The following is a 12,467-nucleotide window of genomic DNA, read 5'->3' on the forward strand; positions in this document are numbered from 1 at the left end:
TCTCCACAAAATTTTCATGATTTCTTGTTTCTTGACTTGTTTTATATCATCATCCAATTGTTCTAATTCCGCCATAACCAGATTGCAAAATGAAGTGTCTGGATCATTCTGCATTTGTGCACCATCTTTTTTAGAATTCAAATGCTCTACAACTGCTTGATTCAAATTAATAAAAGACGCTTCGAACTTATCGTTTTCGAAAGATCACCAGGCAATAAAACTTGACACGTTATTGAAGTTGACAAAACGAACGACGAAAATGCGTTAATTTAAGTCGCTAGGTTAAAATTGTATTTATACGAATAAAAATTTATATATATATATATATATATATATATATATATATATATATATATATATTATTATTGATACAATATGTTCGCGCGAATATGAAATTTTGTATTAATTATTAAAAACTTGATTGTCATTAATTGATAGATTAAAACTTAATTATGTAAACAGAATAATAAATTTCTTTCGCCAGTATATAGAATAACAATTAAGTAATTTAAATCGACCGTGACTGGCAATATATAACGTCTTTTCGATATGAACATTGAAAAACTGTGAGCCAACTTGGTTTGTCGGATTCACACAGCACTTTTTTCCGGATCAATCATCGAGACATTATTAATTTTGACCATGGTTTTTGGTCAGTTGATGTAATTTCTAAATTAAATAGTTTTTAAATTTTATTGCGAAAAATATTACCCCAGCCAGGGTTTGAACCTGGAACCTCCCGTATACCGTGCGGGCGTCGTGCCAATTCGACCACTGAGGCTGTAGTAATATTCATCGCAATAACAACTATAAGATGGAGCACCGATTACTAGGTCGACGGTGTATAATAAACAGAATAATAAATTTCTTTCGCCAGTATATAGAATAACAATTAAGTAATTTAAATCGACCGTGACTGGCAATATATAACGTCTTTTCGATATGAACATTGAAAAACTGTGAGCCAACTTGGTTTGTCGGATTCACACAGCACTTTTTTCCGGATCAATCATCGAGACATTATTAATTTTGACCATGGTTTTTGGTCAGTTGATGTAATTTCTAAATTAAATAGTTTTTAAATTTTATTGCGAAAAATATTACCCCAGCCAGGGTTTGAACCTGGAACCTCCCGTATACCGTGCGGGCGTCGTGCCAATTCGACCACTGAGGCTGTAGTAATATTCATCGCAATAACAACTATAACTATGTTCATATCGAAAAGACGTTATATATTGCCAGTCACGGTCGATTTAAATTACTTAATTGTTATTCTATATACTGGCGAAAGAAATTTATTATTCTGTTTATTATACACCGTCGACCTAGTAATCGGTGCTCCATCTTATAGTTGTTATTGCGATGAATATTACTACAGCCTCAGTGGTCGAATTGGCACGACGCCCGCACGGTATACGGGAGGTTCCAGGTTCAAACCCTGGCTGGGGTAATATTTTTCGCAATAAAATTTAAAAACTATTTAATTTAGAAATTACATCAACTGACCAAAAACCATGGTCAAAATTAATAATGTCTCGATGATTGATCCGGAAAAAAGTGCTGTGTGAATCCGACAAACCAAGTTGGCTCACAGTTTTTCAATGTTCATATCGAAAAGACGTTATATATTGCCAGTCACGGTCGATTTAAATTACTTAATTGTTAATTATGTAATTTGACGGTTGCGCTGATACCTAAGAATTTAAATTCGTGGAAATTATTACTAGCAAAAATCACGAATATGCATATACAAAGTAACTGACAGGTGAAAGAGTAATTCGACTGACAATAACAATGTTTATTTATATTAATTAATAATAAAACATATTATCAAAACTTATTATTGTCGATAAAAATTAAAAACTGGACAGATAACGAAGTTCGACAGATGCACTGTCTTCGGATACTTCGGCACTGATATCAATTTTGCTCAGTTCACCTAATTTGTTCACAATAGCGGCCGGCTGGGGTACGTTGGACACGGATATCGCAGGCTGGAACTCCTCCTTGATAACGAGAAATCAAGAGAATGTTTTAATAATAAATTTTTTACACCTAAACTGTATATAAAACTTACCGAAAATTATGAGAAGATGCGTTTATTTTGCAATAAATTACAATTTCTGGTGATCGCCTCGGACTCGACGACGTCTCGCTATCCGTCTTCGAACCTTGCGCCGATTTAGCTTTCGACGCGTCTTGATTCGAGTTTGCTTGCGTCTTGTTGGTCGCGGAGCTCTGAGCCTTCAGAGTAGAAAGCAATTTGGATACTTCGGCACTGATATCAATTTTGCTCAGGTCACCTAATTTGTCCAAAATAGCGGCCGGCTGGGGTACGTTGGACACGGATGTCGCAGGCTGGAACTCCTCCTTGATAACGAGGTTTTGCGTCTTCTCGATAGGCTCGATTTCGTCTTTCGAACTATCCACTATAGTAAGATTACCTCCCTCGTCATCATCATCATCGTCCTCGTCATCCGAATACCAATCTTTGATAATCTGATCGGTATTTTAGGTGCATCGGACTCGTTGTCTATGTTTTTCAAACTGTCCTGAGCCGCGCGTTGCTGCTGCTGTATTCGGCACACAAAATAAAATTAACCTCAAAACACTATGTTTACGAAACTGAGACAATTCACACTAATATAATTATATACGGTCATTGTCAGATCGTATTTTCATTACGTTGATAATTAAATAATGAGAATACTTACGTGTTAATCAATATAAATCCGTTCTTTGTTCTTAATCACTTTTCTTTAGGACCGGCTACAATGAGAATGTATGTGCCTATGCCCGTGGCTATGCATTATGTATTTTTATGTAGATTGAAAATCCAGGAGCCATGGGCAGAATACAGAAACCATAGCGCATGCGCTATGATATCTGCCATTCTGCCATAGGCAGATAAAGTAAGGCTGAGTTTCCACTGAGCGCGTCACGCGTCGCGTCGTCACAAGTTAACCAATCAAAACATCCCATTTCATTACATTCTTGTGACGGGATCAAAATGGGATGTTTTGATTGGTTAAACTCGGACGACGCGACGCGTGACGCGCTCAGTGGAAACTCAGCCTAATACCACACCGCCGTAGAGTTAGCAGACAAATTGAATATTTTGGAATTATTTTTTTTCATATAATTTGGGAATCATTTGGGAAAGTTTGGGAAAATTGTTTAAACATTTGGGAAAGAATAGATTTTTTGTTATTAACAATATTTATCGAGCGTCAAGTTAGCAGATAGCGACTATGTTTAATGTTTATTATAAATGGAATGGATTGGAAATCATTTGGGGATGACATCTTCATTGTAATTTTTATTTGGGAAAAGTCGCTTTTTTTGTAATTTAAATAAATCTTTGTATTAAATGTTCTTTTTCGCTGCACTTCTGCACTAGTACAACAAGTGAACTTACTGCACTAGTTCAGAAGTGTAGCGAAAAAGAACAGACCGTTATCGGCAGTAGTGTGAAAATTACATACTTTTCGGAGGAGCTGAGGAATAGCGAGTTGCTTACGTCGAGACCGTCGAGTAGACCTCGACATGACAATATACTCCGAAAAGAAAATTTGTAGATGTTATTTTCTTCATATATACTTCATATATACATTATTTATATCTTATAAACAGAGTAATTCCTTTATTTCCTTTTCCATAATCGAGGTACACTGACTCGCATGAGTCGGAAATACATTCGGTTGAAAGAAGAATTCCTTTTCCGTCACGCGGTTACATTTATCACTAATAATAAGAATCTATCTACTTTTCTCGTTGTTTCAGTGTATCTTATTTGAAACAAACGTGCGAGCAAGCGAGAGTGTGAATGAATATATGAAAAGTAGAATAAAAAAGAAACAAAATGTACGAGAAAATGAGAATAACGAGCATTAAGGTGCCTTTTCACGTTAACGCTCGACGCTCATTTTCAGCAAGTAAAAATCTTCAGAAATAATATATTTTATTTATATATGTATCCATAAAATATTATTGATTGTACTAGGACGATTAACGACGATTCAGCGACGACGCTGAATATTAAACAAATTCAACTTCATTTCTTTGACGCTAGCGTCAAAGCGAAACCACCACGTTCACCTTGTTGACGCTCATTTTCAGCGTCTCATGAATTGGCACCTTAAGTCAGTGTACCACGATTATGGAAAAGGAAATAAAGGAATTACTGATCTGTTTATAAGATATAAATAATGTATATATGAAGTATATATGAAGAAAATAACATCTACAAATTTTCTTTTCGGAGTATATTGTCATGTCGAGGTGGTCTCGACGTAAGCAACTCGCTGCTCCTCAGCTCCTCCGAAAAATATGTAATTTTCACACTACTGCCGATAACGGTCTGTTCTTTTTCGCTACACTTCTGAACTAGTGCAGTAAGTTCACTTGTTGTACTAGTGCAGAAGTGCAGCGAAAAAGAACATTTAATACAAAGATTTATTTAAATTACAAAAAAAGCGACTTTTCCCAAATAAAAATTACAATAAAGATGTCATCCCCAAATGATTTCCAATCGATTCCATTTATAATAAACATTAAACATAGTCGCTATCTGCTAACTTGACGCTCGATAAATATTGTTAATAACAAAAAATCTATTCTTTCCCAAATGTTTAAACAATTTTCCCAAACTTTCCCAAATGATTCCCAAATTATATGAAAAAGAATAATTCCAAAATATTCAATTTGTCTGTTAACTCTACGGCGGTTAATACCACAGCGCATGCGCTATGGCTTCTGCATTCTGCCTATGGCTCCTGTAATTTTATGTGCTTCGACCTTTAAGGCTGATTTATAGAGGCCGTAACCGTTGATTTAAGCCGCAATATTTAAGAAATTGACCAATCACAGTCGAATGTGAGAAGAAAAATCGACTGTGATTGGTCAATTTCTTAAAGATTACGGCTTAAATCAACGATTACGGCCTCTATAAATCAGCCTTTAGGGTGCTGTCACCGCTGCTGAAGGTGCCTTTTCATGCTGACCATGGTAGAAAGAAAACAAGGTATGCTGTTGCGCATCCTTTCTAATAACCAATGAGTGCGTTGGGCCAAGCTGGAGACATATTGGTTTATTGGCCAATAGAATTAGGCCCGCGGTTTTTTAAATGAGAATTAAGTTCTTTTTCTGTTCTGCATATAATGCAATTTTATTTCATGTAATAATTAATTTTAAGTAAAAAATGTTAAAATTATATATAAAGAAATATTAAAATAAATGTAAAATAAGCATGAATTGAACAATATAATAGATGTATGAGGAAAAAGTAAATAATTTTCTGAAGTTTTAAAAATATTGTCGATATAAGATGGGTTTATTTAAATACAGCAATTTCAATAAATGTAATAAATATTTTATTTTAATAACACGAGAAGTTGTGTTCAATAAGTTTATTATTGAACAGTATACAAGAAATTGATATGTAAAAATGAACATATGTGGCACGCTGATATTACAGAAACGATGGCGCTTTCTTTTTCATTAAAAAGACAACATCAGATAAAATTCCTTCTTTTAACTCCATGCGAGATGCCCAGTTCCTAAGTGTGGATAATCCTGGTAACGGGTAGTGATTTTCTTTTAAAAAACGATATGCTTTTGGGCTCAAGCTTCTTAACATTATTGCAGCAGATATGTCTTCAAGACCCCACTTTACTCTTTTTTTTCTTTCATTACTCATTAAAACGTCAATTTGCTTCGGAGTGAATATCCTTTTGAGCACATTATGGACATTTTCTTTTATTACACGTTTCGTAACTCTTGTCTTTTCTCTTTGCAATCGTTTTACTTGTTTCTTAAGCAAATCGTTTACCTTGTTTGTTTGGCTTAGTCTTTTCATCAAATCTTGAATAATTTTATCTCGTAATCTGAAAAATATTATCTATTAATTTGAAAAAAATTTGCAATATGCAATAAAATATTTTTATGTCTAAAAATTACTTGATGTTTACTATATATATATATATACACATCCTAGTAAACATCAAGTAATTTTTAGACATGAAAATATTTATATACATATATATATATTTGAGCTGATGCTTTATAATCATACAGACAATTAATTTTGTTTACCTTAAGTGCTCAGACATAACAGTCTGTGAATTACTTTGTGTGTTTACCATTGTATCATCACTTGTACTGCTGAAAGTAAAAAATATTTAAGAAATAAAAATATAAAACAACATGCAATAATTTCTTGTACAGCAATGAAGTCGTTAATACGCATGAAATCAATAAAATTATACCTAGCATTTTCTTTTGAAGATTGCATAAAACATGTTTCTGCTTTATTTTCCATTGAAGTGTCGATCAAATTGGTCTCGGACTCACTAAAACTGTTTTTGCTGTTAAAAAAAGATATTGTAAAATAGAATTTATTGCAATCTTCACATATTATAATAAGAAAATATTTTATATAATACAATAATACACACCTGCTGTTTTCACTAACATTTATTATGTTGTGTTGATTTTGCACTTCCTTTAGCACTTCTCTTTCCTTCAATAGTGGCAAATTTTCTGTTGGAATTGCATGATCATGAAGTCTTCGTAATTTCTTAGACGAGTAATTTTCGCAGTTTGCTAAATACGCTGGCTTTGGTTTGTAACAGCTTGGTGTAAAGTGGACAGAGCATATGCGAGCTACAAAAATTAATTTCAATAAAGTATTAAAAATATATGCCTCAATTATAATTTATATAGATTCAAAATAACGTACCGTTTTTTAGGTTAACTTTATTTTTGTTAGCAGCTTGCATCCATTTTAACGCAGTTTCTTCATCCTTTGGATAAGAAAAAAATTGAATATTTTTCTCTTTTGCATTCTCGCTTTTATTTTTGCATCCACTTACACTACACATAGGCATTTTAAAAAAGACAAATTAAGCCGAACACGTTCACTTCTGACGTATGTATATACATAAAGTATATCTATATATATTCAATATGGCGCTCGCTTGGCCGTCGCCATGTCTGCGCAGAACATGCTCAATTTCGACCCCTTTAACAAGCATACCTTGTTTTCTTTCTACCATGATGCTGACGCTCGACGCTCATTTTCAGCGGCAAGAAGGTCGTATGACCACAATTGACGCCGGCGTCAATTAAAATTCATGAAAAGGAAAACAGCGTCAAAATTTCGGCGTCTTCGCGCTGCTTTGGCTTTGACGCTTGAAGTTGGAAAAATCCAACTTCTTTTTCTTGACGCTGGCATCATAGTGATGTCACGTGACGTCGCTCAACGCTGTTTTTCAGCGTCCCATGAATTGGCACCTTGACGCTTGACGCGTCCTGTCTGAATTGGTCTGAATCCAGCTGAAGGAGGTAAGTTCATGATCTGTTAACGAGAAGGTTAAGTTTACCACATTTGTACGATAAACGTCCTGAAATAAATTGTAAATGTAAAGTTATTTATATAAAAACATGTTTTTAAACCTCTCTGATTTAAGCCTCTCGCATAATGTCATAAGCACTATCAAAAGTGGCAAAAAAAATTACAAAGAAATGACATTTTAGGTTACTTCATATGGAAGTTTTACTAAAAAATTTTGCTCAAAGTCGGGTATAAAAAAATGTTAATTTATAAATTATATATTTGGACATACTCTTAACGTATTGTTTTCTCTAAAATTTCATGTAAATATGCATTTCAATGCGAAAAAGAAATAATACTTTTTTCTAAAAGTAAAATCTGATACAAAAGAAAAATTAAATAGAGATACATGAAAAAATGGTATATATGGGTTTATATACTAAACATATATCAATTTAGTATTACAGGATGACTTTGATTATATGTTATTTTAAATTCAGAAAATTTAGATTTTATCCAAACAGAACATTTATTTTATGCTTTTGAATATGAGATATATATAATAAAAATAATTTAAATTAATATATCAATAATTTATTCAGATAACTGCAAAGAATAATTAAAACCTATAAAGAAGAGTAATTATGGCTTTGACGTGGTCCGACAAGTACAGACTCATTACCAAAAATTTATCAGAATGGCTGGGAGATGTAAAACTTAAGAATATCCTGAAGGAACGTGATCTGAAGTTATATTGGGGTACAGCTACAACAGGAAAGCCTCATATTGGCTACTTTGCCCCCATGTCCAAAATAGCTGATTTCTTACGGGCCGGAACTGAGGTGACAATCCTCTTCGCAGATCTTCATGCGTATTTAGATAATATGAAAGCACCTTGGGAGCTTCTGGAACTTCGTACTCAATATTACGAGGCTGTGATCAAAGCGATGTTGAAATCAATTGGTGTACCATTGGATAAGTTAAAATTTGTCAAAGGTACAGACTACCAGTTGTCCAAGTAAGTATTAAACAAACTCCTTTGTATGTACCTTAGCATTTTGCATTATAATTGTTAAACTTATATATTGTGTTTATTAATGACATTGCAATTAATTACATAGTTTTTTCTAAAGGGAATATACGTTAGATGTATATCGTCTGACTTCATTGGTGACAGAGCACGATGCGAAGAAAGCAGGTGCCGAAGTTGTTAAGCAAGTCTCTAATCCACTGCTGTCAGGTCTTCTCTATCCAAGTCTACAAGCGCTCGATGAGCATTATTTAAAGGTGGACGCACAATTTGGTGGCATTGATCAAAGAAAAATTTTTACTTTCTCAGAGAAATATCTACCAATGCTGGGTTATGAAAAATGTATCCATCTGATGAATCCGATGAGTCAGTATTAGAAGAGGAATATATTCTTTGCATGGCATTTAAATTAACGCGATTATTCATAATATTAACTTTTCACTGTTTACGTTCTGTTTAGTTCCTGGTTTGGCAGGTGCTAAAATGTCTTCATCGGAGGAAGATTCTAAGATCGATCTATTGGATAATCCTGCAACAATAAAGAAGAAGCTGAAGAAAGCATTTTGTGAGCCGGGAAATATCACAGATAACGGAGTTTTAACTTTCTGCAAACATGTTGTATTTCCATTATTCAAAGATGAAGTTTTCAACATATCAAGAACTGCAGAATTCGGTATGTGATTCACTCTATATAGGCGGATTTACGGAAAGATATTTTTTAATAAATTTAGTTGTACCTTTGTGCTTTTATAGGTGGTGATGTATCCTTCTTTAAATATGAAGACTTGGAAGCCGCTTTTGCGAGCCAAGAAATACACCCTGGTGATTTAAAAAATGCTGTAGAAGTGTACATCAACAGACTCCTTGATCCAATAAGAAAGGAATTTGAAGCAAACTCGAAACTGAAATTACTTGCGAGCAAAGCATATCCTCCTCCACAGAAACAAAGTAATTTATTTTTGTATATTTAACGATGGAATCATTTATTTGTTACCAGTAAGAAGTATAGATAGCTTTGTACTGCAATCACAATTCTTGATATCCAGAAGCAGAGGCGGAAATTACTCCCGCAAGACTGGATATTCGAGTGGGCAAAATAGTCGAAGTGAAGAGGCATCCTGATGCGGACTCGCTATATGTCGAAAAAATAGATTTAGGTGAATCAAATGGTCCACGTACCATAGTTAGCGGCTTAGTTAATTTTGTACCTCTGAACGAGATGGAAAACAGGATGGTGGTAATTCTTGCAAATCTGAAGCCAGCAAATCTCAGAGGAATCTCATCGCATGGAATGGTTCTCTGTGCTTCAGTGTATGTTACATATACAAGTAGTTTTCAACTTAATGTTACGCAAACACACACACGTCAATCATTTACCAAAAAATAAACGCGGGCAAAATGTATAAACAAAAATAAATATTGATAAACAATAAACGATATATTTTATACAGTGAAGAACCAATTAAGCAAGTGGAGCCTTTAAGGCCTCCCACAGACAGCATACCTGGCGATAAAATTGTTATCGAGGGATATGAAGACGGAGTTGCGGATGATGTGTTAAATCCCAAGAAAAAGGTGTGGGAGAAGTTGCAGGTACGTCTAAAAACTAAACTCACTAACTAGCTTACTGAGTCTTTGAGCATTTATTCGTCAACATTCCCGTAACATTTAATAGATCAAGATACGTTGTAATAAGATAATATGTTATTAGGTGGATCTTGTGGTAAATGGAGATGGCATAGCTTCTTGGAGTGGAAATCCATTGCTCACTTCGACGGGTGGCAAGATAACATGTGACACACTAAAAAATGTTCCGATTAAATAATGTATTTATATCTGACTTCATCGTTCATTATATTGGCTTTGGCTAGCTAGGGATATTTAGCTATTGTTTATATTTTTATGAGATATCTTATCTTTTTCATATTTTTTCAACATATTTAACGAACACGCGCACATAAATACAAATTCAACATCAGTCAAAGAAATTTAACCAAATTGGCAAACTTATAAATAAATAGATTCAATAAACAGTTGCCTTTATCGATTGTCATTTTCAATAAAATGTTGGCCTTATCTTTCAATACAAATGTTGTGTAATTGACTTTAAAATCGTAACTAACATTTTAGTATCGCAAAGCAATTTTTTTTCAATTCTTTTAGTTATCTTTTTTTCAATGTAAATTTTTAAATAAATCATCAAATTTCTACCATTTTACGTGGACATATATTCATTTAATAGACATTTCCAAAAACAGATCCTGTTATGAATTCTTTGAAATTGAATAGCATATTTTCATAACGAGTTTTCCGTTAAGGACTTTCAGGACATTACTTTATATCTGGAACCGTATACGATGCTTTGACGTTTGACTCGCAGAATGCGCTTCGGTATATTTTGATCTACAAGAGAATACCTATAACGTCTATCTACAGTTCAGACTTATTATACAAGATGAAAGAAAAATACCGGGATCCCGAAATATCTCGAAAAATATAAGTCTTACAAAAAAATTTTTCAAACAAAAGTTGTAGGGTTTAAAAAGATCTATTTAACGACCTTATTAGTTTAACCTTAGGTGGAATAAGGTCAAATCAGGATCACTTTGAATATTTTAAATTGGACCCCCTATTTTTTATTGCGTATTCTTGTAACCCTTGTCAAAACGTTATAATAAAGCTCTTTTTCATTAATAATTTCTTAAGGTGATCCTAAAGCCGTGATTCTAGCCGGTTTTTTTCGGTTTTTTTCTTAGCACTAATCTTTTAGATTAACAAACTCCTTTGCTTCGACCAAACTGGCTATATCAATTGCGAAATGGATCGTTTTGCTCACTCAAAACAAGCGTGAAAAGCGGCCCATTTCACGCTCGCGTTAGGAAAAAGTATATTATTTATCTATTTTGATATCTTTAAAATATATGTGTTAGTTACATTATTACTATTGTGTTACTTCATTAAATAAAATTTTAATTTATAACATTTTAGTACTAACTACTTATTTTTAATTCCTACTGTACATGACATATAATGTGATTTAATCAAATATAAAAATAAAAAATTTAATTTAATTATATCTATTTAATTTTTTTAAATAGAAAAATACCACATAAATACCATATAAAAATTGACTGTAATTTAATTTATATATAAAATATCTTATAATTATGTGTATTTATAAATCCTATTTGCATTTGTCGATCCATTATTATATATGATACTATTTCGAGCAATGTATCACACAAAATATCTCTTTTTTAATATTTACTTATTAATATTCTTATATCAAGTAATATGTCATAATAAATGACACAATTGGAAACTGTGACCATACATCTAGCATACGAAAAGCCACTTACTGAGTGCTAACAAATAGCTGCTTACAAAGGAAGGACGCAAGTATCGGGAAACGAATTTGAACGAAACTTAATTATTTCTATGGGTGCGTTCAGCCGATACTCCGCTAGCCTAGCAATCGTGAGCAGTCGCTCGTTTCCTCTCCTTTGACTCAATGGATTAAAAGGAGAGAAAACGAGCGAAAACGAGCGACTGCTCACGATTGCTAGGCTAGCGGAGTATCGGCTGAACGCAGCCTATACTAGTCCTTCATTAGCACTAAAACTAAATATAAGAAGTGCTAGCGCGCAGCGCTCAGCCGTTTTCGAGAAAAACGATCTTGAAAAATAAGCGACGCATGTTTACCGGTTTGCTAACTGTTGCTAACAGAGATTTCCGTCGAAGTGACGCAGTACAACAGCTATGACGCTTGACTTTCATTTGACAAATAGATTTTTCTATGTTTTTCGTACAACTTATATCTCATAGGATAGATATACAGAGATGTCCAAAAGTTCAACTTATACATAATTGATAAAGTAGGTTAAGCTAGATTAAGGCAGGAACTACAAATGTAGATATTACTATTAGATTTATAGGAATAATAAATTATTCTCGTTAAAAAACGCTTGACTACTACGCTGCCGGCTTGCATTCAATTTCCGTCCTTTTTGCAATTTTTTACCCTTTCAGCAGAAATAAGATTAAAAAAGTTAAATTTAAGCAAAACTTTTTTATTTAAACAAATTTAATGATTCTAACAAAAAA

At 33.4% G+C, this 12,467-nt stretch overlaps 2 protein-coding genes and 1 long non-coding RNA gene across 7 annotated transcripts; 1 reads left to right on the forward strand and 2 right to left on the reverse strand.

Annotated features, from left to right (window-relative positions):
• Positions 1-1,777: 1,777 nt before the first annotated feature.
• Positions 1,778-2,897, reverse strand: LOC139824478 (uncharacterized). Its single transcript, XR_011735110.1, has 3 exons — positions 2,715-2,897; positions 2,078-2,573; positions 1,778-2,006 (listed from the first exon to the last, which is right to left on the reverse strand). It is a non-coding gene; the product is annotated as an uncharacterized lncRNA (long non-coding RNA).
• A 2,460-nt stretch (positions 2,898-5,357) lies between these two features.
• On the reverse strand, positions 5,358-7,027 carry LOC139824469 (uncharacterized). 5 transcript variants are annotated; one of them, XM_071796996.1, is made up of 6 exons: positions 6,873-6,996; positions 6,740-6,803; positions 6,456-6,663; positions 6,267-6,365; positions 6,094-6,162; positions 5,358-5,885 (listed from the first exon to the last, which is right to left on the reverse strand). In XM_071796996.1, exons 1-6 carry the CDS (start codon positions 6,885-6,887, stop codon positions 5,471-5,473), a joined length of 870 nt encoding a protein of 289 aa, XP_071653097.1. In that variant the 5' UTR covers positions 6,888-6,996; the 3' UTR covers positions 5,358-5,470. The 5 variants fall into 5 exon arrangements, with proteins under 5 accessions (XP_071653097.1, XP_071653096.1, XP_071653095.1 ...); XM_071796995.1 differs by having other exon boundaries at positions 6,094-6,159; positions 6,267-6,356; positions 6,740-7,027; XM_071796994.1 differs by having other exon boundaries at positions 6,267-6,356; positions 6,740-7,026.
• An 83-nt stretch (positions 7,028-7,110) lies between these two features.
• On the forward strand, positions 7,111-10,576 carry Tyrrs (Tyrosyl-tRNA synthetase). Its single transcript, XM_071796990.1, has 8 exons — positions 7,111-7,344; positions 7,936-8,351; positions 8,467-8,729; positions 8,824-9,036; positions 9,117-9,311; positions 9,410-9,674; positions 9,815-9,956; positions 10,075-10,576. Exons 2-8 carry the CDS (start codon positions 7,978-7,980, stop codon positions 10,186-10,188), a joined length of 1,566 nt encoding a protein of 521 aa, XP_071653091.1. The 5' UTR covers positions 7,111-7,344; positions 7,936-7,977; the 3' UTR covers positions 10,189-10,576.
• The last annotated feature ends 1,891 nt before the right edge of the window (positions 10,577-12,467 follow it).

The sequence above is a fragment of the Temnothorax longispinosus genome, unplaced genomic scaffold (genome assembly GCF_030848805.1).
Source record: "Temnothorax longispinosus isolate EJ_2023e unplaced genomic scaffold, Tlon_JGU_v1 HiC_scaffold_39, whole genome shotgun sequence".
In the NCBI taxonomy this organism is placed as follows: Eukaryota; Metazoa; Arthropoda; class Insecta; order Hymenoptera; family Formicidae; genus Temnothorax; species Temnothorax longispinosus.

What these genes read in the sequence shown, in the direction of transcription:
- LOC139824469 (XM_071796992.1), bottom strand. Translation starts at nt 6,887, where the DNA reads ATGCCTATGTGTAGTGTAAGTGGATGCAAAAATAAAAGCGAGAATGCA. An exon ending in TAAAGTTAACCTAAAAAACG is followed by an intron (nt 6,664 to 6,739) that starts GTACGTTATTTT and finishes TAATTTTTGTAG; the next exon opens with CTCGCATATGCTCTGTCCAC. An exon ending in TCTTCAAAAGAAAATGCTAG is followed by an intron (nt 6,163 to 6,266) that starts GTATAATTTTAT and finishes TTTTACTTTCAG; the next exon opens with CAGTACAAGTGATGATACAA.
- Tyrrs (XM_071796990.1), top strand. Translation starts at nt 7,978, where the DNA reads ATGGCTTTGACGTGGTCCGACAAGTACAGACTCATTACCAAAAATTTA. An exon ending in ACAGACTACCAGTTGTCCAA is followed by an intron (nt 8,352 to 8,466) that starts GTAAGTATTAAA and finishes TTTTTTCTAAAG; the next exon opens with GGAATATACGTTAGATGTAT. An exon ending in AGGTGTGGGAGAAGTTGCAG is followed by an intron (nt 9,957 to 10,074) that starts GTACGTCTAAAA and finishes ATATGTTATTAG; the next exon opens with GTGGATCTTGTGGTAAATGG.